Here is a 27,629-nt window from a genome sequence, read left to right as displayed (position 1 = left end):
AACCATCGGCATGCCAGTTGATAACGGTACCCTGGTAACCATCAGAACAGGAACATGACAATTAGACTTGGGGCTTGACACCGAGAGACACCGATGGACCCATTCCATCCGTAAGGGGGAGCAACGGCGAAGGAAGGATCCAAGTGCTCCAACCAGGCCGCGTATCGCTAAGCAACGCCCGCCTGCATCTTTGATTTTGACCAATGTTAATCTCAAGATTCTCTTACAAACGAGTCTGCGCACTCTGCTTAGGTATCCTTTTCAGAACAACAACTCACCTGAGAGGTTGTTCCGCTTAGGTCCGTGCACGTTGGACTGCCGGCATATATCTGCTCTTAAGCTTGAAATAAAGCATTTTGTTTTTAAACTTTTAAAATTCTCCGACTGCCTGATTTCCAAATTCACAACACAATCTACCGTCCACCTGGTCCTGCGGCGATGTTCTTGAAAGACTTTAGTGACTTCTTATCTTGCATTTTTCAAATGGAATCCGTCCTTATTCTTGGAGACTTTAATCTTCATGTTGATGACGTCACATCTTGTTCTGCTAAAGAACTTTTAACTTTAACAGAAGCCTTTAATTTTGAGCAACATGTTTCTGAACCCACTCATCAAAAAGGCCACATTTTAGACTTAGTTTTTACTCTTGGCCTGGACATTTCTAATGTATCTGTACATGATGTCCATCTGAGTGATCATTCTCTTGTATTGTTTAACCTGGACTTCATCCCTGAACCTAAGCCTTTGAAAGTTAGGTCTCAGAGGCGTGTCATCTCAGCCGATACTGCAGACAGTTTTTCTGCTATGTTTGACCGTCTTTCCTTTGATGACTGCCCAGACGTGGACAGTTTGATTCACTGTTTCACTGATCATTGTGTTGAAATACTGGATCAAGTGGCACCTGTTAAATCGAACTTGAAAATTCAGAAAAAACGGTGCCCTTGGACAAATGAAGATCTCCTGAGTCTGAAGAGACTTTGTCGAAAGACTGAGCGTCTCTGTAAGTCCACTAAACTTGAGGTGCATAGACTTCACCTCAGGGATCTATTGACTTCTTACAATGAGATGGTAGAAAGTGCTAGATCTGATTACATCAGAAAACTGGTAGCAGCAAATAGGAAAAACCCCAAAGTTTTGTTTGACACGATTAATTCTCTCGTGTCTCCTGCTCCTCAAATCACGCCTGTCTTCTGTGAAGCTGACAGCAATGCATTGTTGAGATTTTTCATTGACAAAATTAAATTGATCAAAGAGAAAATCTCTCCCCCTTTGTTTGGAACCCCTACTGTCTCTGAGCCCCTCTCCTCCTCTTGGTCCTCCTTCACTGCTGTATCTTTGGGTGATATTTCGGCACTAGTGAACAAGATGAAACCCTCCTCTTGCTCAGATGACGTCCTTCCGTGTAGGCTTTTTATCAAAGTATTTGATGTAATTGGTCCCTGGGTTACCAATATGGTGAACCTCTCCCTTTCCACAGGGGTTTTTCCCAATGCATTTAAACATGCCATTGTGGAGCCTCTGCTCAAAAAACCAGGCTTAGACCCAACTGACCTCAGTAATTTCAGGGTGTTGTATTTGATAAAGACATGTCTCTTGTTCGACATTGCAGAAAACTGACCAGAAACTGTTTCCTTCAACTGAGAAAAATCTCTAAATTTAGGAAAATGTTGTCGGAACATGATCTGGAGCTTGTAATCCATGCGTTTGTTTCTTCTCGTCTGGACTATTGCAACAGTTTGTTTTCATGTCTTAACAAGAAGGAGCTGTCTCGTCTGCAGTTGATTCAGAACTCTGCAGCGAGAATTCTGACCCGCTCAAGTAGAAGAACTCACATCTATCCGGTCCTTAAAACTCTTCACTGGCTTCCAGTTTCTTTCAGGATCAACTTCAAAATTCTGGTTCTTACTTTCAAAGCTATTCATGGTCAGGCTCCTCCTTACATCACTGATCTGATCCAGCCTTACACCCCAGCTCGGGCTCTGAGGTCTGTGGATCAAAATCTACTTATGGTTCCACGCACACGGCTCAGGACCAGAGGAGAGAAATCTTTTCAGGCTGTTGCTCCTAAGCTTTGGAACGATCTTCCTCTCTCTTTGCGCTTGATGGAGTCTACTGACTCCTTTAAGAAACATCTTAAGACGTTTCTATTTGTTCAGGCTTTTCCTTGAATTTCTCGAACTCCTGTGTTGTTCTCAGTATTATCTTGATCTTTAAAGTATATACTTTTTTGAGTATTGTTTTGATTGTTAAAGCGCTTTGTGACCCTGGTCTCGAAAAGCGCTATATAAATAAATATTACTGACCAAAAAAAGCGTTCGACAAGTCAATCACGGAGAAGAATTTAGAGTCAGTTTGAAAATAATTCAACAGTGTGTGGATTTGGCATGTTTGGTGCCCTCTGGAGGATGAGACTTCTGAATCAGATTCAATTGTGTTTTTATGAAACGCCTCGTCCTCCCCTCCCCGTCAGTCTTTATGAGACTGACATTCTCTGGCCACATGGCCTTGTTTTATTGTCAAAACCATGAGGACGACGAACACGATCATTTCGCTCCATCCTTCCGTGATGCCATTTAAAGACATGATAAACAAACAGCAGTCGAGACTTAAATAATTTCAACGGCTAAATATGTTAATGTCATACTTTCATTTTACTTTATTTTTGTGTCATTTAAGTCGAATTAAAGTGTTGAGAACAACACAAAACACAACAATCAACTACATTTCAAAACATATTTTCTGAAGTTTTACTGAAAAAATATGAGCCCTCACCTTCACACACAGACACACACACACATGTACACACTCATGCAGCACACAGATGGTGAGATTTTAGTCATGACTAAACTATAAAGTCTAAAACATTCTGTAGCTTTTAATAACATTCCTGCTGCACCACAAGAACACACACACATTCTTAAGTTATTTAAGAAATTATTTTATAGTTAAGATTATTATTATTATTCACTCATTCTCTTCATTCTCTCTCTTTATTCTCTCTTCTTCCTCCTCTATTTCTTCTCTCTCTTCACTTCCTATTCTACTTTTTCTACATTCTCTTCTCTTTCTCTTCACTTCCTCTTCTCTTTCTTTTTTCTACATTATCTTCTCTTTCTCTTCACTTCCTCTTCTCTTTATTTTTCTACATTCTCTTCTCTTTCTTTTTTCTACATTCTCTTCTCTTTCTTTTTCTACATTCTCTTCTCTTTCTCTTCACTTCCTCTTCTCTTTCTTTTTCTACATTTTCTTCTCTTTCTATTCACTTCCTCTTCTCTTTCTTTTCCTACATTCTCTTCTCTTTCTATAAAAATCTAAAATAATAATATTTTTTAAACTGAGATGATACTTCAAATGCGTCTAAATAGATACAAAACAATATATTCATAGATCAAAAATGAATGTCATAAAAACCTTTGACAAAATAGTATAATCATTTTAATAAATGTAAACAATAAATATATAATTTCATATTTCTTTGGCTAATAGATCTGAGTTATTTATTGTAAATGTCGACATAAGAGGTGAATTTCTCACGTTATTTATTTCATAAATTCAATACATAAAGGGTGAATTTTTCAAGTAAACTGTTTGTTAATTAGTTAAAAGTAGTTTTAATGGTATTAGTTGTTTTACTTTCTCTTAAAAAACATTTATTCATAGCTCTAGTTATTCTGCATTTTTGGTCTCGGGGAAGAGGTTTAGTTTTTCTCTTCTCAGGTTTTGTCTTGGTCACGTCTGAGTCAGAGTTTCCGGTCTGAGCAGTATTAACGGGGATCAGGATGGCGCATCCTGCAGCCCCTTGGTCTTGGTGTTGTTGGTTCAAGTACTTGGTGCAACCGGTATATCGTTGTTCCATTATCTGGGCAAGTTTATCAAACTCCCCTGTGAGCTCACCCCGTTTCATTTTTCGTTTCATTTGTTTTTTGCTTTTTATCAGTGTAGAACGGTCTTTTTGTCAATCTTTTACCTTTCCCAACTGTTGGTAAGGCGGACAAATACTGGTTGTTTAAGATTCACTCCCGTAACCAGACTTTTATTTGACAATCAACAAATGACAATCCTTAAGTTTTTACGGTCAAGGTTTTCAGGTAGCTCTTTTAATTTCTGGGACGTAACCACCAGAACAGGCCCCAACGATGGCTGTAAACCCGCACCACCGTATAACACCTCAACAATGCACGTTAGTTGAGTTTCGTTCGGCTTTCGAACCACCGCTGACGTGTGGGCTTTCTCCCGGAGATCAGATCCTCCGACTTTGCCCAGTTTTTCGTCATCCTCGCACCTCCAGAACAGTCGTAGCGATCCGGCTCGAAGGACCAAGTTGTTGGGAAAATTGTTAAGTTCTCGATGCCTGGACAGAGTAAAGAACAACCAGAGTCAAAACTTGTTACTGGCGAGGGGAGACACTCAGACCGTAGAGACCACGCTCAAACGATCCCAGTGAATACCAACGATCTGTGTCTCCCTCACGCTTTTTATTTAGTTTCACAGCTACATCAGCCACAACCAGGCTGGAACAGGTTTACAGATACGATGAACGTCGATTAGAAAGGGCACACGTGCTGGCAGGGGTTGATCTTCGGTTGGCAGGAATAAGACAAGGACCATATACAGTTTGTTGATTAAACGTCATGGTATGTGGTTTTATCGGTAATGATGCACAAGTTTTATCAGTAATGATGCACAAGTTTTATCAGTCACGAGGCACCAACTTGTGAGGGACAAACATTTTAATCACTTAAATTCTTATAACATACACTAATTAGTTTTTCAAATTTATTTTTTAAATTTTCAAATAACTGTTTTCATGCAATTTTTCACATACTTTTTGTAATAACTTTGTAATTACAACTCTAATGGTCACCAAGTTCATGTCACTTAAGGAGTACCTTCATATCAAGTTACTACAGTCTACATTTTTTCAAATTTTCCTCTAAATTCTTTTATATCAATATTTCTTTGCAATTTTTCACATACATTTTTAATAACTTTGTAATTACAACTCTGATGGTCACCAAGTTCCTGTCACTTAAGGAATACCTTCATATGAAGTTACTACACTCATTCGTTTTTCAAATTTATTTTTGAAATTCTAAAAAAAATATTTTTATGTAATCATTCATGTAAATGTTGTAATACCTTTTTAATTACAACTCTGATGGTCACCAAATTATTGTCACTTATGGAGTACCCTCATATCAAGTTACTACAATCATTAGTTTTTCAAATTAATTTTTGCAATTCTAAAAAAACTATTTTTATGTAATCTTTCATGTAAATTTGTAATAACTTTTTAATTACTACTCAGATGGTCACCAAATGTATGTCACTTATGGAGTACCTTCATATTAAGGTACTACACTCATTAGTTTTTCAAATCTCTTTTTGAAATTTTCAAAATAACTATTTTCATGCAATTTTTCACATACATTTTGTAATGACTATGTAATTACAACTCTGATGGTCAAAATTTCATTTCAATTATGGAGTACTTTCATATGAAGTTACTACACTCATTAGTTTATCAAATTTATTTTTGAAATTTTCAAAATAACATTTTTTATGTACTTTTTCCACATACTTTTTGTAATAACTTTGTAATTACAACTCTAATGGTCAAAATTTCATGTCACTTAAGGAGTACCTTCATATCAAGTTACTACACTCATTAGTTTTTTTTAATTTATTTTTGAAATTCTAAAAAAAACATTTTTATGTAATCTTTCATGTAAATTTTGTAATAACTTTTTAATTACAACTCTGATGGTCACCAAATTCGTGTCACTTATGGAGTACCTTCATATTAAATTACTACAGTCAACTTTTTTTTCAAATTTTCCTCTAAATTCTTTTATATCAATATTTCTTTGCAAAATTTCACATACAGTTTTAATAACTTTGTAATTACAACTCTAATGGTCAAAATTTCATGTCACTTAAGGAGTACCTTCATATCAAGTTACTACACTCATTAGTTTTTTTTAATTTATTTTTGAAATTCTAAAAAAAACATTTTTATGTAATCTTTCATGTAAATTTTGTAATAACTTTTTAATTACAACTCTGATGGTCACCAAATTCGTGTCACTTATGGAGTACCTTCATATTAAATTACTACAGTCAACTTTTTTTTCAAATTTTCCTCTAAATTCTTTTATATCAATATTTCTTTGCAAAATTTCACATACAGTTTTAATAACTTTGTAATTACAACTCTAATGGTCACCAAATTCATGTCACTTATGAAGTACCCTCATATCAAGCTACTACTTTAGACTTTATTGTTGTTTATTTTCACCAGCAGATGGTGATAGGTTTTTTTGTTTTTTTTACATTGTTATCCTATTGCTGTACAAAGAGTGTTCGCACATATGTCCATGTTGTTCCTCAAAAGTTGAGGAAGCTGATACAGCTGCAAACCCTTTCGAAGTTGGTCAAGTATTGGTAGGAGACGCCAGTGAGCGTAAAACAATGGTTCTGAGGGGGAAAAGAAAAAAAAGAGAGCCTTTTCATTTCCTTAGATATAGTTACATATGCGATGTACTCTGACAACATTATTTGTATGGTGACTGAACAACCCTCAAATCAAAAAAGTTGTCTCTCCTGTTGGTCTTTTGCGACATCTTCAGGTGTCACGGATAGAGAAGTCCCCCTTGAGCAATGCATAAAAACGTCATTAATTGTTACTCATTATCATAAATGTGGGAAATTACCTGAAGTAGCCCTCCTTCCTTTGTTGTCAGGAGCATGCTTACATAATTTCTGTTCAATTCCAGACATCAAATCTGTAACGACGCAAGGTGACATTATCTACTATAATAACTATGAATTGATTTAATCCAAAACATTGGCTACCTGCCAGGAATTCCTTTCTGTGAGCTCCTGTGTCAATTTCTGGCTCTCCAACATATGATACACGGAGGGTGCTTTTAGGGGTGGTTTGTTTTTGTCGTAGTTGTTGTAAAGGTCTGAGGCTGCTCCACTCGTTGTACTAAGGGGTTTTATGGTCAAAAAAACGTGCTTAGCAACCTTTCCACGTCAAAGTCCATATGTATCAACACTGAAAAGAGTAGTACAACGTTCATAATTCCCTTTGTTCCCAAGGTGTACTTTGATCAATGTTACACAAGCTATGTACTACACCCTCATTTTTGAATAAAAAATGTGTTGATTGAACATAAACAGCGAAAATAGTTTGAAAGAGCTTTCCCAGCTGTGACATCAGATGAGGGACTGACTACAAAGTACAATGACAAAAGTAGTATTGAAAAATATTGTCTGATTTTAACTAGCAGACTTCCTTTCAAACTTTTTTTCCACAAATGTGTAGTAACTTGATATGATAATTTATCATAATGAGTAACAATTAATGACGTTTTTATGCATTGCTCAAGGGGGACTTCTCTATCCGTGACACCTGAAGATGTCGCAAAAGACCAAAACGAGAGACAACTTTTTTGATTTGAGGGTTGTTCAGTCACCATACAAATAATGTTGTCAGAGTACATCGCATATGTAACTATATCTAAAGAAATGAAAAGGCTCTCTTTTTTTTCTTTTCCCCCTCAGAACCATTGTTTTACACTCACTGGCGTCTCCTACCAATACTTGACCAACTTCGAAAGGGTTTGCAGCTGTATCAGCTTCCTCAACTTTTGAGGAACAACATGGACATATGTGCGAACACTCTTTGTATAGCAATAGGATAACAATGTAAAAAAAACAAAAAAACCTATCACCATCTGCAGGTGAAACTAAACAACAATAAAGTCTATAAAGAAGTTTGGATATTTCAAAATCATTTCAAATATCCAAACTTCAGTTTCAATATTATTGTTGTCAGTAAGATGAAAGACATGCACAGCAAGACTAAGCATTTTTATTCAAGTGATTCAGATTACTCTTAATATTTCTCAGACAATCCTACAATAATAATAACTACTACTAACTATTTACAAAAGACTAAAGACTTGTATGATACATTGAATTGTGGCTCAGTTATTTTTAGGTGCTGCATTTACTGTGTAAAGAAGGGTGACTTGCTTAAGTCTTACATTTTTCTGTCAGGGCTGCTGAGAGCTATCGCTATGTTGTCCTTTTGCCTTTGATTGTATTGAGTTTCCAGTAAATTACAGCTCAAAATTAACTTTTTTTTTTATGAGCCGGATGCAAACTACGTCATAGACCACTGCAGACCCGAATGGAGCTTGAAGGGCTCCACACGCTATTGCCTTGAGCAAGATGTCCTGAATTACTTTCAGGATTTTCTTCAGGAGCTGGAAGATGATGGTTTGCGGCCTCAACCCTTTGAATGATTTACGTTGTAATAGTAATGTACAGATGTTCATGATTGCTCTTCCTTTTTTCACAGGAAGAACTGGCCCAGACAGTGAAAGTGTGGACACTTCACCTCAGGGATCTGATGAATTCTTGTTGTGTCTCCTGCTCCTCAAATCACGCCTGTCTTCTGTGAAGCTGACAGCAATGCATTGTTGAGATTTTTCATTGAGCCCCTCTCCTCCTCTTGGTCCTCCTTCACTGCTGTATCTTTGGGTGATATTTCGGCACTAGTGAACAAGATGAAACCCTCCTCTTGCTCAGATGACGTCCTTCCTTGTAGGCTTTTTATCAAAGTATTTGATGTAATTGGCCCCTGGGTTACCAATATGGTGACCCTCTCCCTTTCCAAAGGGTTTTTTCCCAATGCATTTAAACATGCCATTGTGGAGCCTCTGCTCAAAAAACCAGGCTTAGACCCAACTGACCTCAGTAATTTCAGGCCTATTTCTTGTCCAAGATCTTGGAGAAGGTGGTGTCTGAGCAGCTGTCTTTGTTCCTGGATCAGAGCGACATCCATGAGAAGTTTCAGTCTGGCTTCCGTAAACATCACTCTACGGAGACAGCTTTATTGAAAGTGTCCAGTGACATCATGATGTCGGCTGACTCTGGTAAATCGACTGTTCTGGTTCTTTTGGATCTGTCCTCAGCCTTTGACACAGTTGATCACCAGATCCTGCTGAGAAGACTGAGGGATGAAGTGGGACTGTCTGAGTCTGTGTTAGAATGGTTCTCATCTTACCTTTCTGGGCGCAGTTTTAGTGTATCTGCCAATCAAATGAGGTCTGAATCGGCAGATCTGTTGTGTGGAGTCCCTCAAGGTTCTGTTCTCGGTCCTTTATTGTTTTTGCTGTACTTGATTCCCCTCGGTAAAATCATTCAGAGATTTCCTGATGTTTCTTATCACATTTTTGCTGATGACATCCAGCTCTACTGCTCTTTTGATCCAACTGAGCCCCAAAGGCTGAACAGCTTAGTCAATTGTTTGTTCGAAATCAAACAATGGCTGAGTGAAAACACTCTACAGTTAAATGTGGACAAAACTGAAACACTGGTGATTGCTCCTGATGATAAGGTTCCAGGGTTGAGTCAGTACTTGGGTGACTTAGGTCAGTCTGTCAAACTGAGCCTGAGAAACCTGGGTGTTGTATTTGATAAAGACATGTCTCTTGTTCGACACTGCAGAAAACTGACCAGAAACTGTTTCCTTCAACTGAGAAAAATCTCTAAACTTAGGAAAATGTTGTCGGAACATGATCTGGAGCTTGTAATCCATGTGTTTGTTTCTTCTCGTCTGGACTATTGTAACAGTTTGTTTTCATGTCTTAACAAGAAGGATCTGTCTCGCCTGCAGTTGATTCAGAACTCTGCAGCGAGAATTCTAACCCGCTCAAGTAGAAGAACTCACTCCGATCCTTAAAACTCTTCACTGGCTTCCAGTTTCTTTCAGGATCAACTTTAAAATTCTGGTTCTTACTTTCAGAGCTATTTATGGTCAGGCTCCTCCTTACATCACTGATCTGATCCAGCCTTACACCCCAGCTCGGGCTCTGAGGTCTGTGGATCAGAATCTACTTTTGGTTCCACGCACACGGCTCAGGACCAGAGGAGAGAAATCTTTTCAGGCTGTTGCTCCTAAGCTTTGGAACAATCTTCCTCTCTCTTTGCGCTTGATGGAGTCTACTGACTCCTTTAAGAAACATCTCAAGACGTTTCCATTTGTTCAGGCTTTTCCTTGATTTTCTGAAACTCCTGTGTTGTTCTCAGTATTATCTTGATCTTTAAAGTATATACTTTTTTGAGTATTGTTTTGATTGTTAAAGCGCTTTGTGACCCTGGTCTGGAAAAGCGCAATATAAATAAATATTACTTACTTACCTACTTACTTACCACTGAGTCAGAGAGTTGCAGAATGGTGTTGCAGTGGCTCATGGGGCAGGCACACAAGCCTGTACTGCCAAGTTAACGAGACATTTTCTAAATCACCATTTTGTTCAATCAGTTAGTTAATTAGTGTCCAATAATATTTTGCAAGTTAATCATGTTTGAATAAAGATTTGCTAACACACACAATCTAAGTCTAAAGATAAAGAACATTGATCAAAGACAAAAAAAAAAAAAAAAGGATAGAAAGATTAACATAGAATAGAATGTCAAGATATTTTCACTCCACTCCTGCCCCCAAACTCAGAATTGTACAATCTAATAGCACGAGGAATGAATGAGTCCTTGAGTCTATTAGTGTTGCATCATGGGAAGGAGCATTCGTGCACTCTATCTGCTTCTAGTCGAGAGAGTGCTCAGATCTCAGAAGAGAGAGAGAGGTCATAGATCCGACTCAAGGACGAGCGAGTCACCAATACGTGCACGCTCGTTGATCCTTTTTAGTCGCCACAGCATCATGTTTTACGCCCAACGTTAGCTTTTTGAGCTCGCTGTTGATTTTTGACTGTGGAGACAAATACTCCAATCCAGGTCTCATCAATGCCTAAGTCGTTCAACCGACTCCATCTACTTGTGCTACTGGTTAAAAAAAACGAAACAAAACAAAACTTGTTGCTCAATATCTTGACCGTATCTCGGAACACTGAGTCAGCTGCACCAAAGAATGACTCTCTTAGCATACCTCTGTTTTCAAAGGACTTTTTGTTAACGATAAGGTGAATCACCTGTAAAATATTTTGTTGTCCTTTGGCTGGCAGGGCTTTACACAACCAACAGTCAGTGTTTTATCAAGCATTACGAAGGATTGAAACCTATAACAAATATATTTTGATCTGTTTCTATCTACCACCTCCTCCAGTGATGTTGTAGCTATTTAAAGGAAACACTTATCGACACCATCCATTGATGTCTGGCACTTGAATGTTGCCGAATTCTAATCTGTATTGCAAAGTTAACGTGCAATAAACTTTCACATTTGAGTAACTCAAATATGTTAGAGAGCAGTTTAAAATAAACACAGCAGTAGCTGTAACCACTATGTCACACTAAGATGTAACTACTATATTATTTTCCACTTTATACTGTATAATTCACTTCAAACAAATTTACTTTTTAACTGTCCATTGCAAAACGTCAGACATTAAAATAAAAATTACATCGACAACAACAGCATTGAATACACCTTCTGGTCTCGACTGAATAAAATACTAAATAACTGCCTCAATTAGGCATAGCAAAGAATTAAATGATATATGTTGACATTAACAGAAGTCTTTATTGAAATAAGGTAAAAGGGTAACCAAATTAAAGAGCCTTACCTGGATGGTGACAGATAAGAGTGTAAGTTAAAAGTCGTGTTACGAACATCCCTGTTTCAGTTTAATGCTCATCAATACGTATATATGAACGATACAAACATGTATTGTCTAATACATGTTTGTATTGTAAAGTACATGTTTGCATTATACACTACATGTTCTGGAAACGCTTTGAGGTCCCCCAGGAAGAGCAAGACGATGAGGCTGGGTTGAGGAAAATCTGGGCCTCCCTGCTGAAATTGCTGCCCCTGCGATCGCAACCCAGCTAAGCATAAGAAAACAAGAGGAACAATCAATATTTTATCCTTGTTTGAAAGAGTTTTTGATAATATATTTATCCTGTCAAGTATAATCTCTTGCGTCACATACATACCCACCAGTATTGGACAGGCGCTTTACAAATAGTTCACTCACTGATCATAAAATAATCAATGTAGCTGAATGGCACTGGTGTGAAAGGTTTGCCATTTTTAAATGTGGTTGGACTAGAAATACCAGTTTCAGTGACGCCCTTATCTATATTCACAAAAGTATCACTAACGCTTTAGAACTTTAAGATTATGCAAATTTAGACCTGACACTGCTGACATCTGTACATTTCAAATAGTCTCGAATAACTATTTTTTGGTCGCACTTAAAATCCAGTGATTATTATTATATTATTTTTATTTGACTTTTACTAATGAGCGAGTTTCCTTCTATAATATGGTGGAGGTGTGTATTTCTTCCTTTAATTGATCGTTTTTGTTGTGAAATTGGGGTTCTGCCAGATGGCTGAATGGAGTGAAGGGGCTATTTTATACATATCCATTTGTTTTACCTCCAGAACTCACACAACATTTTCACCATTTAGTTTCAGGCAGTCGACACACAGCTGGTTTCCTTCAAATGCCCTGGTCTCAGAAATTCTCTGAAAAATTCAACTAATTATTGATCAGACAGGGTATAATGAGATCAAAGGTAACCCAGATAAAAGCAATGTCTCTTTTAATTTAGAATAAATGATACCATCTTCATCCTGATCTTTACTGTTCTTGCATGTTCGTGGCAAAGGCACCAACCACAAATGATAGATATATATTAAAAAAAAAACTTTATTTCATCCATGACAATAAATAATTTACAATTGTTATTATTTACAGTAAATAACTGCTGATTTATACAGTGAAACCGCAAGTTTGGGTTCTTACAGGACAAAAACTTGCAAGCTTTTGAAAAACTTATCAATACATTTTTGGTCAAACCAAAATTAACTTTTCTAGGTAACTATTCCTCAGGTATGATCTACATACAAGGCTACCCCCTAAAACTACCCCTTACAATAATGGAGGTGAAGGTTGAGCACCCCCGTATTATGTAGCCTCAACAAGTGCTTGAACTCCCGTGGCATTGAATGGACTTGAGCATTGGTTGGTGAATCATCATAGTAATGTTGAAATAGAGAATGCAATTCTGTTGGGTGGTTTCTATATGGCCAGAAACCATAAACATCTACTTTGGAACAAACTTCTAATGCGAGGCTAATTATCATAAAACCAGAGCTGAGTCGTGGAGCATTTAAATCTCTGACGCGCCAGAATTTTGCCAGTTTAGTCAGATATACGGGATTAAAGAAGACTACATGAGCTGGGATGTCAAAGTCCTCAAGTGTGTAAAGCGCCCGATAGGAGATCTCTAAACTAGACTCATAGGAAAATGCAGGTATGAGAACCATTGCATTTCCATAGTCATGCAGTTTTTCAGCAAAAGGTCGACGCCTCCCTAGTAGGGATTTATATCTGTGGAGAGAGAGCATCTGTGAGAAGGTACAATATTTGAACTACACACTCATACTTACGTAGCAAGTAGGATGCTTGGGTTTACTGTCACGAGATTAGTCTTTTGTCCAACATCTGTTGCAAATTCTTCTTTCAAAGGTGGTAAATTACACCTAGTTTTGCAAAATATGAAAATATTAACGATATTTGTAGTAAAATACAAATTATTTCTGCACAAATGTCTTACCGAAAAACAAAGTCAGCTGAATCGATCATCTTTCCACAATTACTGCCAGCTAGGATTCCTCCATTTCCAACAACGGTACAAGTGTTATGGGTTTTATTTCCAAAAGGATGCGTCTGAAAATGTCAATCATAAAAAAAAGCCAACCAAATAACAGTAACATTCTACTATGCATTGAGTCCCTCAAAGATCATGTCATAACAATTACATGCATCAGACGGATCAGCATAACATCAATGGTAAAAAACGTCATAAAATAATTACATTTTATTACACAACGCATGAATCGAGATTTTATTTACAAATTAAATTATTAAATATATTTACATTTTTGTTTTGAAGATCAAGTTTTTTATTCCAAACAATTATGACTACTATCTTTGTAATCTATTCACATTAATTAACAAATGTTTTATATTCAGTTGACATTCAGACTTATGGACGACTTACTGAAGAAATAGATAAACCCTAGCTTTAATCAAAACTGAAATAGAAATGTAAGGAAAAAAATGTATGATTGGTAAGCATTTGTTATATAAGTTCATTAAAACTACATATATGAAGTTGTGTATATTTTCATCATTTTGTATTACATTAACACATTTCTATTAGGAACAGTTTTCATTCGTGGATAAATGATCGATGAAATGTCTGAAAAAAGAAAACATTTCCTCTTTAATGTAACCAACATTACATTTTTTGTCATTCCACTAGTGAAATTTTTAGCTGGGAAAAGCATCATATTAATAACTTATCTAGAGGGAAAGTCATTCTGACATGGACCCAGCGGATCTTTGGACTCTGGAATGTCACTGGAACACTTTTTTTCTTAGTTGTTACAAAACACACATGCATTTCTTAACAAAGTGAGAGAAAAGCTGTTGGTTTTGTCGGTAGCTTAAAAAAACAGTCCTTCCCCTGAAAACATCTTATCTAGTCAAGTTAAAATGATAGTGTGAGTTTCACTACTGACCATTGAAAATGAAACCAATTATTACAGTAAAAAAAAAAGGAAAGTTTTTTTCTAACTAATACTTTAGATAATTATCTAAACATTAAGCAGCATATTAAGTCAGGGGACTTACTAAGTCACTCATTGCTAAGGTCTATTCAAGTCCTGATCCAAGGTAAGATGAAAAAAGGGCATCCATATAAACCTACTAAAAGAACAAGGGCTTTAAAATCACAACTAGCCCTTTATGTACCACTTTCTAGCTCCTGCTATGTACCAGATGGCAAAAACAAGGAATTTAGAGTTCTGCCGACTCATCGGAGCGAACCTCTGTCACACCGTGGTGAGCTCACTGGCCCCTTCCTCACCTGTCTCCTCCCTGATTGCCTACCTATTGTTTCCACCTGTTTTTGTTCTTGTTGAATTTGTTTTGTAAGACACCTTAGCCCTTGTTTTTTCCCCGAGTTGGAGCACCCTTAGTTTGTTGTTTTGTAGACATTGATCTCTCTCCTGTTGGAGTGATTTTCTGTTTGGCTTTTTTGAATCTATTAAAAGACTGATTAAGCATCTCTACGTCTGAGTCCTGTGTTTTTTTTTTCTTACCTTGGGGAACAAACTGAAAAGCTCTTTCTTGATCAAAAGACGCTTTAAGGACATTTCAAACTTGATCATGGATCCAAGTGGAGAGTTGTTTTGGGTGTTGATTGCATCGTCAAAACCATTGCAGTCCTTGTGCAACTTGGTTCTGTAAAATGATAAAGAATTTGCTGTATTATAATGAGCATCAAACGGTTCAAATATAGCATGTCTTTTAAGGTACATAGTCTTTTCTTTATGCATATATAGATTAAGGCTGAATTCCAATTTGAACTGAGGCAAAAATGAAATGCTAAAATTGAATGTACATTTATTAGATACTAACCTGCCCTGATAAAATATGTTTTGTATGTTTTTGTTGAGTGGATCGCCTTTGACAACCCTTTATCTTTTCAAATTGGCATTTAAAGCACTCTCACACAGTCTTTTATTGTCTCTCAGCTGGTTTCTTTCATTCCCTGTCTTCTTTTTTTTAGAAATGCATTGTTCCTTGTCTGTAGTTTACTAACATTAACTAGTAGACATTGGTCCTTGATTGATTCTAAACAATACCGGTTCAATATACCTGTGCCTTCAATGTTTTTCCAAATTGTAACCATTATTCAGTTGAACTGGATCCTTTTTAAAACTTTTTTTTTTATAAACTATGGTTGTATGGTTCTTCTTACTGTAGTTCCTGGTAATTCTGTTTATCCATCTTCCAAGAGTTGGAGGAATGTCCTTTTACTTCTTTAATAGCTTTCCTGTGAAAATAGTGAGATTTCAGGTCAGCTTGTCATGATTTATGAATCTGAAAAATAAAGACTAACTGACTTACTGAGTGCTTTCGTTAATTTCAGAAATTTTGGGACGTTTTCTCTGAAAGGCAGGAGGTTTGGGCAAACTGATGCTGTTGAAAGAATTAATAAGGTGCATGAGATAAGGAATCTAAAGACAGCATGAATCATGACCGACCCATAACTTGAAAGATAAGACATACAGTTATGTTCATAAAAATAGCAGTGTGTTTTAAAAGGTGAATAAACCTCAAAATAATTCAAATAAATCGTATTTGATGAATAAAAATGAATTGGGGACACTGCAAATTATATTTCAAAGCAATACAAATTCACAACAAATTGAATTTGATATTATTTTTACAAAAAGTCACACAATAATTGACTTGATCCTTAAATAAGTGCCACATGTTAAACACCATTACATGTTCACATAAAACAATTAAACTCAGTACTGATATTTTTTTTTAAGACTCAGTTAATGATTTAGTTCCACAGAATCAGCATCGTTAATGTCAAACCTGTTGGTTTTCTTTACATTTATAAAACCTGCTAGAAAAGTGCTCTACAAAAAAACAGTGGTTTATCTTGCTAATGCTGTTGGACTGCTATAATTATGCTTATAATAAACACGACTGTATATCATATTTACAGGAAGATCCAGCTGTCTATCTAGCTGTTTTAACTTGTCTTTAGGTAAAACAAAAATATTCAACAGCTTAATATTTATATATACAAGAAACTAAAGTGAGATCTCCATCCAGCTCTGTTTGTGTAGTCAACACAAAAAATCTGATTGTACATAGTGCTTTCTAAATTTATTTATTTTTACTTATCATGGAGCATTATTGAATAAATAATGTATAAGATTTACACCACATTTACTTACTGACTGGAGTCTGAGTAAATCTCTTGACTAAATCAGGGTTCCCAAAATATTTACCCAATTCAAGAGGTTTATATCATAACACATTTTTTGTGTATGTTTTATATAATATTATGTCATATATAGTTATGTTTTGTATTAAAATTGCATTAAATATGATAATCACCTGATACACAGATTGACCATAAAGTATACCAGAAGTATTGTAAGGAAATGACAACTTTACTGTAATCAATCATCTAGATTTAACACACATTTCAAATAGTCACTTGATTAACTGATAATCTTTCATATTTAATTCATATTAAATAATCATTGTCTTGCATTGCATTCACTTAAACTAAACTCAGGTTCACAATTCACAGGCTGAGGTCACAAAGCCTCACAAACACAGAAAGATTAAACAATCCCAGATTCCAGCAAGTCTGTGTGAACCTGTTTGAGAACTCACACTGAAAGACTGTGTCTGTCCTTCATTCCACCACCATGTACGAGGCTGGGAACTGGTTCATCGGAACACAAAATCCCCACAGTATATTGTTCATTCATTCATTCATTCATTCAATTCGCCAACCCCTGTCAACACATAGAAACCGACTCATGGTCTGACACACTGATATTGTTAGAGTGGTTTCCCTGATGGTAGATGGTACATTCAGATCGCTGTAATAAGGTTGGATCAAATATTCTTCAATTAAAATATAAGATCAAGGTAAATATTCTTAAAGTGCATAATTCTCTGTGGATTTACATGTATCAAAACAACAAAAAAACAAACCAACTTACCTGTGATTTTGCAAGTGCCATGTTATTGTGAAGATGGATAATGTTGTACAAAGTACAATCATCATCAAACGCCCATTGACCATATTTATAATCCTCTTGACCAACCAACTACCAAGACTTTGGTCACAGCACTAACTTACACCAGAGCTCACCTCTTATAGAGTTTAAGTCATTGTTTTTTGTTCCAACCAATCTAGAGGACTCCTTTTAACCCAATCAGGAGTCTTCAGGTTGTAATCCGTTGACAGTCTGCTGTTGCTTGTTTCAGCTGAAAGCGAATTGGTTAAACTGCACATACTTTGAGGACTGGTTTGGAGACCCTTGGTTTAAAGCATGACATGCAAAGCAAGTTTTTTTCCCTGGCTAACTGCGGAACTAATCGAAGATGGAATGTTTCAGCTTGAACAACTGGTTCTGGTGTTGTTACATGTCATTGGCTCCAGGATGGCTATCTCACTCATCCTGGTTTGAGCAAATACTATGCAAACCAAGTAAATATGTAAATAAACGATGAATTGCTTAAACTTCTGTCAACTTTGGCATGTAAATTGACAGTAAAATAACAATTAATAAGTGGCTTTTTACATGATTGGACTCTTTTGTAACACTATATATCATCAAATATTCTGGATACAATATGTTCGCAACCCAACCTAAAACGCTTAAGTGGGAGATTAAATCTCGATTTCCCCAAACATTGTTGTCACTTCACTTCAATTACATATCAATGATTCAAATCGAAACTCTCAAAGATAAATTACATTTTTAAAATAAAACATTCAATATTATAAAACACTTTTTCAGGATCCTTCACCTTGACCCTGAGACAACACAAGGGTTAAGACAGCATACATAATTTTCAAACAAACCTGAAAAACATAACTTAAAAGTTGACATTTACATCACATTTACAGGTGAAGTGTTTCAGTCTGGTTTTAGGGAACAGCAAAGAGACCGCCCTGGTAAAAGTTAGTAACGACCTGCTAATGGCCTCTGATCAGGGCCGTGTTTCAGTTCTTGTTCTTTTAGATCTCGGTGCTGCATTGGACACTGTTGACCACCAAATTATTTTACAGAGGCTAGAAAACCATATAGGCATACGTGGAACTGCTCTAAACTGGTTTTAATCCTAGCTATTGGATAGAAAGCACTATGTACATGTCAACCACCTCTCATCGACACACACTAAGGTCAGCTATGGTGTCCCTCAAGGATCTGTTCTTGATCCAATCCTATTCACAATCTATATGCTCCCACTAGGGGACTTTATCAGAATAAACTAATAAACACCCAACTCTACTTGTGAATGTAGCCAGACGAAAGAAATCAGCTAACACAACTACAGTCCTGTATTACAGATATCAAGTCCTGGATGACAAAAAACGTCCTTTTACTGAACTCAGACAAAACTGAGGTTCTAGTGCTTACTAATGATTGAGCTTTCCAAAATGGACTTGCCCCTGCTGCTAGCACCGCTGCAAATAATCTGGGTGTCTGCTTTGACGAGGATTTTTCAAAAATCAGGCACTTTACGTGTCTATGTGTGTTGTGATTGAATGACACCTAACCCCCACACATCTCAAATGATTTTGCTGAGATAGTAAAAGTAAGAAAAGTAAAGTAGTAGGAGTACTGCCATTTTAAAGTTGTTTGCAGTAACAAGTAGCCACGGGTCCTTCCACTTCCATTTTACCAATGCGTGATCCTTGCAATGCAGATATTTATCTTTGGTGAAGAAAGTTTGGTTAATGGCATTGCACTTCATGTTGAGCAGATCCCTGTAAAAACAAAACATAGAATTTATGATTTTCTTTTTAAGTCAGTCTGTAGAATATTTGTGTAACAACGCTGCAATTTTGACCTCTAATCTTTGTGGTTCATCTTGCTCATCTCCCAGGAATTAAAGAAAGCTGTCAGGACTTTATCAATGGTATATACTAGCTAGCTGTATTTTAGTTTAAAATGTAATGGGATATAGATATACATTATTATAGTTAAGATTGCCTTGATTTAAATATATATTTATATATATTTATATTTATACCTGGTATTCAAACTGGGCCCTTTGGGGCCTCAACACCCCCTCTGCAACTGGCTGCTGGACTTTCTTACCAACAGAACCCAGTCTATCCGTGTGGGCAATAGGCAGGAGTCATCTCTGTGAGCACAGGCTCCCCACAGGGCTGTGTCTTGATCCTGAAATATGCAGATGACACAACAGTTGTGGGCCTCATTCAGGACAACAACGAAATGGCCTACAGAGAGGAGGTGCAACACCTGCTGGCCTTGTGAAAGGTGAACAACCTGCTTCTGAACGTCCACAATACCAAAGAAATCATTGACTTTAGAAGATCCCGACCCACAGCACTCCTCAGCAACAGCACAACGGTCATCAGCAGCACAAAGTTCCTACTGGGGCACATCACAGAGGACCTCAGCTGGACACTTCACACCACCTCCCTGGTGAAGAAAGCCCAGCAGCGCCTGCACTTCCTGAGACCGATGAGAAAGGTGCCCCCCCCCTGATGATTTCTTTGTGCCCCAATACAGTATTAGCTCTAGTGACTACCATGTCCTTTCCCAAGGTGCACAATTGCAGGTGTCCTGAAGTCTTTTCACGAGTTAGGGATAACTTGAGTGACAGCTCGACAGACAGAGCTTTTTTTGTCTTGCCCCTGCCTAGAACAGTTGTAGTAGAACCGCCCCTGTCTTCGATTCAGTTTACTGGTTAGGTTCCATCTGTATATTTTGGGACAACTATAAACACTGAACTGTTATTTTCAACAGAAAGGATGTTTTAAACGTTGCTCAATTAAAACCACTGAATTGCTGAAAAAAAGAAAGATCAATACCAAGCATATCCGCTGTGTTTTAACTTTAAACAATGTGAAACTAAGTTCTCAACTTAGCTTGCTTGTTCGGCTTGGGTAACTTAATGTCCGTATAGTTTAGTTGAAAATTGTCACAGGAGACTCTTTAGAGGAATCACAACTTTTCTGGCTTGAGTGGTTTTATTGTTAACATGATTTTTCCCGAACAAATGTGCATTTGCGGATTCTCTGCACGCCTGCTCACCAACACAAAACAAAACACACACACGTTAGACATACCCCCAACCATGCAACATAAAGAGGAACGCTGGTTGGTAACACTATCCCCACTCTGGATGTTAATTAAACCCTTAGTATCCCTCCAGGACATAATCACACATTATAAACAGGATATGTGACATCACACTTGCACACATTCTCACAATACTCATCCCAACCCCTAGAGTCCCTCAGTTTGCTAATCAAAGCGGGAGAAAATCTGACATGAGAATGATTGCCATCTAGTGTGCAAACCTCAATTACCACATAAAAGGTAATTAAGTAAAACCTTTAAGCCCCTTTTAACAATATCAGAGCAGAAAATTATTCTTAATCTTATCATCATATATCTGTGATTAAGATAACAACATTAATACACATTTTAACAAACAACGATTGTAAACAATGTAACTGCTTTTTTTTTTACCTGAGTAGGGCAGCGATCCGCCTACACCCTAACTCAGGTGATCATCACCCCCAGTGACTCAGCCAGTCACCAAAAATGCTTGGAGCTCCGCGCACCCTTGGTGGTCGCCGTGGAAGAGGTGTAGCACCAGTGGGCAGCCAGCTAGTCTCTCTCTCTGATGCTAGACGGCCTCCTCCCGTTGAAACTGGTCAGGGCTACGGAACCTATTTCCCCACTGGATGGAAAAGGTGAAGAGGCGCCTGAGCTCCTTGCAGCAGGATACTCAGCATCAGATGAGGCGTCCCAAAGGTCTAGGGGACTGATGTCATCGTCTAAAGTATCCTCATCTACAGCGGTTGATGGAGTCTTCTCTTGTGTCTGCATGCTGATGTCCTGGAACACCAAGCTGTTGTCGAGTGATGTTCTAGGGTAGTAGTGCTTGAGCTTGTCATAATGAACCACTTTGGTCTTGGACCTGGAGCTCTTCTTGATGCGATAGATTAGGACTTCCAGTTGACCTACAACAAAGTAAGGGCCCTCGTAAAAGGGTAAGAACTTTGTCAAAGTTAGCTCGAACAGGGTTTAACTCTAATAGAGAAAATTTCTGTCATTCATATAATCACCGTCGTCTTTACCTTGAACAGTATTTATTATATCCGACAGAAAAGGATTATTGCTATTCCTATTGCACAAAAGTAAGATAAGGGATTCAGTTGGGCTATCCTGGCTCAACTTATCTGTGATCCTGTTTCACAAAGCAGCAAAGAACGTGGGATATGTTATGACATCAGTTACCATGGAGATTTATTCTGTGGAGCTAGCCTGCTCCAGACCAGGCAAAGTTCCAGGATCGAAATTATCTCATCCTTGATCTCAGTCAACAGTTTACACAAATCCATCAATATTTATTACACTGCACACTACACACTCTAAAACAATCAACTAGACCCTCTGTTATTATTAAAATATGTGTGATCATTAGTTTACATAATTTTAAACTGATTATCTTAGATTAGTTTTGTCATTTAAACTTTTACACAGACTATACAAAACCCATATAGATACGCGAAGAGTAACATGATGTTACTTTATTTAAGGATAAACCAAAGCAAAAAAAAAAAAAACAGATTTGTGACAAACTGTTTGTAAAAATGGGCTATACAAGTTAATTTTTTTAATTTTTCCTTTCCATCTGAAGTCGAACAAGGATGCAGGAGCCTCCATGTAGGCCTGTATAAAATGAGTACTAACAACTCAATCAAATCAATAAAAAATAACAAATTCATTTACCATTGCAGGCCATATTATCTTAAATTCTCATGCATATTAACAAAAATAACTCAAAACATACTGGTCTCTGACCAGCCAACCACTGTCACCACCGAAGAAGACAGCAGCATTGTCCTAGTCTATCATTGATGGTACTGTAGGGGGCGCTCTTCTGCCTCATGCAGGCTATATGCTGGAGGACAGCACATGCCACAATTATATCACATGTCAGTGCTAACACTCAATGGTTCAGGCACTGAAAGCCTTCAGTACGCCAAATATCTAGGTAGTGGAAGAGACTAAAATGTCATGAGTACTCTGGGATTTGAACCCAGGACCTTACAAACCAAAAGCCAGGACATACCCATTTATCCAGGATTGGTTTCACCTGGCTTTATGAATCCGTGCCTGCTGATCCTGGCTTGGCCTTTGTGCAACCAAATAAGCCAGGACACTCTTGTTTTGAATTTATCCAACCCACTGTACTTACTTATCCTGGATGTCTCAATCCTACTTTTGTGCAATAGGCCTCTGGTCTCTGAAAAATTCAACTGCATTGTTCAGTCATGGAATTATGAGATCAAAGGTAACACAGATAAAAGCAATGTGTCTTTTAATGGAGATTTTTTTTTCTTCTGATCTTTACTATTCGTAGCAAAGGCACAAACCACAAATGATAGATATATTAAAAAAAATAACTTAATTTCATCCATGACAATAAATAATTATGAATGTTCATTTTCATTTACAATTGTTAATATTTACAGTAAATAACAGCTGATTTACACAGTGACACCCCAAGTTTGGGTTTTTACAGGACAAAAACTTTCAAGCATTTAAAAAATGTATTATTACATTTTTGGTCAAACTGAAGTTTAGTTTTCTAGGTAACTATTCCTCAGGTATGATCTACATACAAGGCTACCCCCTAAAACTACCCCTTACAATTATGAAGGTGAAGGTTGAGCACCCCCGTATTATGTAGCCTCAACAAGTGCTTGAACTCCCGTGGCATTGAATGGACTTGAGCATTGGTTGGTGCATCATCATAGTAATGTTGAAATAGAGAATACAATTCTGTAGGGTGATTTCCATATGGCCAGAAACCATAAACATCTACTTTGGAACAGACTTCTAATGCGAGGCTAATTATCATAAAACCAGAGCTGAGTCGTGGAGCATTTAAGCCTCTGACGCGCCAGAATTTTGCCAGTTTAGTCAGATATACGGGATTAAAGAAGACTACATGAGCTGGGATGTCAAAGTCTTCAAGTGTGTAAAGCGCCCGATAGGAGATCTCTAAACTAGACTCATAGGAAAATGCAGGTATGAGAACCATTGCATTTCCATAGTCCTGCAGTTTTTCAGCAAAAGGTCGACGCCTCCCTAGGAGGGATTTATATCTGTGGAGAGAGAGCATCTGTGAGAAGGTACAATATTTTAACTACACACTCATACTTACGTAGCAAATAGGATGCTTGGGTTTACTGACACAAGATTAGTCTTCTGTCCAACATCTGTTGCAAATTCTTCTTTCAAAGGTGGTAAATTACACCTAGTTTTGCAAAATATGAAAATATTAACGATATTTGGAGTAACATGCAAATTATTTCTGCACAAATGTCTTACCGGAAGACAAAGTCAGCTGAATCGATCATCTTTCCACAATTACTGCCAGCTAGGATTCCTCCATTTCCAACAACGGTACAAGTGTTATGGGTTTTATTTCCAAAAGGATGCGTCTGAAAATGTCAATCATAAAAAAAAGCCAAATAAATAAAATAAAATTCTACTATGCATGTCATGTCATAACAATTACATGCATCAGACAGATCAACATAACATCAATGGTAGATAAAAACATAACATCAATGTCTTAGCAGGTGATAGATATACAATCACAGTTTTTATTTATGCCAATATTTTATTAACGTCATAAAATAATTACATTTTTTACACAACGCATGTATCAAGATTTTATTTACAAATTAAATTATTTTAATATATTTAAATTATTGTTTTGAAGATCAAGTTTTTTATTCAAATCAATTATGACTACAATCTTTGTCATCTGTTCACATTTATTAACAAATGTTTTATTTTCAGTTGACATTCAGAAATATGGATGAAATAAAAAAAAATAAAGAACGACTTTAATCTAACCCTAGCTTTAATCAAAACTGAAAAATGAATGATTGATAAACATTTGTTATAGCAGTATATGTATAAGTATATGTGTATATTTTCATCATCATTAAAAAATTCTATTAAGAAGAGTTTTCATTTGTGAATAAATGATCGATGAAATGTCTGAAAAAAAGAACACATTTCCTCTTTAATGTAACCAACATTACTTATTTTTTACAGTGTTTTGTCATTCCACTAGTGATTTTTTTACGTGGGAAAAGCATCATATTAATAACTTATGTAGAGGGAAAGTCATATTCTGACATGGACCCATTGGACTCTAGAATGTCACAACTTTTTTTTTCTTAGTTCTTACAAAACACACATGCATTTCTTAACAAAGTGAGAGAAAATCTGTCGTTTTTTTAGGTAGCTTAAAAAAACAGTCCTTCCTCTGAAAACATATATCTAGTCAAGTTAAAATAATAGTGTGAGTTACACTTCTTAATTAATGACCATGGAAAATGAAACCAATCATTACAGTAAAAAAAAAAAAAATCAAGGAAAGTTTTTTCTGACTAATACTTAAGATAATTATCTAAACATTAAGCAGCATATTAAGTCCCCTACTAAGAAAATACACACTCATTGCTAAGGTCTATTCTAAGTCCTGATCCAAGGTAAGATGAAAAAAAGGGCATCATATAAACCTACTAAAAGAACAAGGGCTTTAAAATCACAACTAGCCCTTTATTTACAACTTTCTAGCTCCTGCTATTTACCAGATGCCAAAAACAAGGAATTTAGACTTTGATTCAAATCATTAATTGGAGTAGTCAGGCAGGACGGGTCCTCTCCATACCAAAGATGTCGGTTGGTTGGAAAGGGCAAGACATCGTATGTGACTCTGATGATGAAGGTTAGTTATTAGACTTTATGTTCCACAGCTCATTCCATGAGAGTTCCCTGCTCTTCATGCCTTCCCACTTCATCCAGCGGCCCTGCTAGCCTGGGTGCCATGCTATTTCTACCGGGGGCTCTTACACTCGCGGAATGGAGCGGCTTGGCACATATAAAATGAGGTTAAGGTTCCCGGTCTCGCAAGGTAACACCAAGGTCCATAGGGTTCATAGCCCTGCCCAAGCTGTCATCATCCAAAGAAATGGACGAAATCATGATTAACCACGTTTTCAAACTATATGGTTTTCCCAAAAATATTTTCTCCTAACGGGGGCACCAATTCGTGTCGCGGTTCTTGAAGGAGTTCTGCCGACTCATCGGAGCGAAGGCCAGCCTGACCTCCGGATATCACCCGGAGGCTAACGGCCTGACCGAACGCCTCAACCAACAATTGGAAACCGGCCTCCGGTGCATGGTCTCACAGAATCCCTCAACAGCTGATAGCAGGAGACGACCCGCCCTACCAGCCAGGGCAGAAAGTCTGGCTTTCAACAAGAACCTCAACCTGAGGGTCCCTTAGTGGAAGCTGGCGCCGGGGTTTGTGTGTTCTGTCACACTGTGGTGAGCTCACTGGCCCCTTCCTCACCTGTCTCCTCCCTGATTGCCTTCCTATTGTTTCCACCTGTTCCCCTTTACCCTCATGTGTTTAAATAGTCTTGTCTTGTGCCAGAGTTTTGTTCGTTTACCCCAGCCTAATCACTGCACTGTCTGACCAAGTAAGAGTTTTTGTTCTTGTTGAATTTGTTTTGTAAGACACCTCAGCCCTTGTTTATTCCTCCAGTTGGAGCACCCTTAGTTTGCTGTATTGTAGACATTGAGCTCTCTCCTGTTGGAGTGATTTTCTTTTTTGGCTTTTTGAATCTATTAAAATACTGATTAAGCATCCTTCTCTATGTCTGAGTCCTGTGTTTTTTTTTTGTTTTTTTTTCTTACCTTGGGGAACAAACTGAAAAGCTCTTTATTGATCAAAAGACGCTTTAAGGACATTTCAAACTTGATCACGGATCCAAGTGGAGAGTTGTTTTGGGTGTTGATTGCATCGTCAAAACCATTGCAGTCCTTGTGCAACTTGGTTCTGTAAAATGATAAAGTATTTGCTGTATTATAATGAGCATCAAACGGTTCAAATATAGCATGTCCTTTAAGGTACATAGTCTTTTCTTTATGCAAATAGAGATTAAGGCTGAATTCCAACTTAAACTGAGGCAAAAATGAAATGCTAAAATTTAATGTACATTTATTAGATACTAACCTGCCCAGATAAAATATGTTTTGTATGTTTTTGTTGAGTGGATCGCCTTTGACAACCCTTTATCTTTTCAAATTGGCATTTAAAGCACTCTCACACAGTCTTTTATTGTCTCTCAGCTGGTTTCTTTCATTCCCTGTCTTCTTTTTTTAAGAAATGCATTGTTCCTTGTCTGTAGTTTACTAACATTAACTAATAGACGTTGGTCCTTGATTGATTCTAAACAATACCTGTTCAATATACCTGTGCCTTCAATGTTTTTCCAAATTGTATCCATTATTCAGTTGAACTGAATCCTTTTCAGAACTTTTTTATTTATAAACTATGGTTGTATGGTTCTTCTTACTGTAGTTCCTGGTAATTCTGTTTATGCATCTTCCAAGAGTTGGAAGAATGTCCTTTTACTTCTTTAATAGCTTTCCTGTGAAAATAGTGAGATTTCGGGTCAGCTTGTCATGATTTATGAATCTGAAAAATAAAGACCAACTGACTTACTGAGTGCTTTCGTTAATTTCAGAGATGTTGGGACGTTTTCTTTGAAAGGCAGGAGGTTTGGGCATACCGATGCTGTTGAAAGAATTAATAAGATGCATGAGATAAGGAATCTAAAGACAGCATGAATCATGACCGACCCATAACTTGAAAGATAGGACATACAGTTATGTTCATAAAAATAGCAGTGTGTTTTAAAAGGTGAGTAAACCTCAAAATAATTCAAATAAATTGTATTTGATGAATACAAATTAATTGGGGACACTGCAAATTATATTTCAAAGCAATACAAATTCACAACAAATTGAATTTGATATTATTTTTACAAAAAGTCACAAAATAATTGCCTTGATCCTTAAATAAGTGCCACATGTTAAACACCATTACTTTTTCACATAAAACAATTAAACTCTGTACTCCTCTTTCAGTTAATGATTTA

General features: G+C 37.0%; 2 protein-coding genes across 2 annotated transcripts; both read right to left on the bottom strand.

Annotated features, from left to right (window-relative positions):
* Positions 1-12,909: 12,909 nt before the first annotated feature.
* On the bottom strand, positions 12,910-17,619 carry LOC148065354 (alpha-2,8-sialyltransferase 8F-like). Its single transcript, XM_087808385.1, has 7 exons — positions 17,599-17,619; positions 15,968-16,077; positions 15,819-15,893; positions 15,157-15,298; positions 13,605-13,717; positions 13,438-13,530; positions 12,910-13,378 (listed from the first exon to the last, which is right to left on the bottom strand). Exons 1-7 carry the CDS (start codon positions 17,617-17,619, stop codon positions 12,910-12,912), a joined length of 1,023 nt encoding a protein of 340 aa, XP_087664511.1.
* Positions 17,620-21,255: 3,636 nt separating this feature from the next.
* On the bottom strand, positions 21,256-27,258 carry LOC148065353 (alpha-2,8-sialyltransferase 8E-like). Its single transcript, XM_087808384.1, has 7 exons — positions 27,194-27,258; positions 27,045-27,119; positions 26,383-26,524; positions 23,992-24,104; positions 23,825-23,917; positions 23,308-23,765; positions 21,256-21,611 (listed from the first exon to the last, which is right to left on the bottom strand). Exons 1-7 carry the CDS (start codon positions 27,256-27,258, stop codon positions 21,256-21,258), a joined length of 1,302 nt encoding a protein of 433 aa, XP_087664510.1.
* Positions 27,259-27,629: the final 371 nt, after the last annotated feature.

Source organism: Callionymus lyra, chromosome 15 (assembly GCF_982586985.1).
Source record: "Callionymus lyra chromosome 15, fCalLyr1.hap1.1, whole genome shotgun sequence".
Lineage (NCBI taxonomy): Eukaryota > Metazoa > Chordata > Actinopteri > Syngnathiformes > Callionymidae > Callionymus > Callionymus lyra.
Note: the sequence above shows the minus strand (reverse complement) of the source record. Positions and strands in the feature narration are given on the sequence as shown.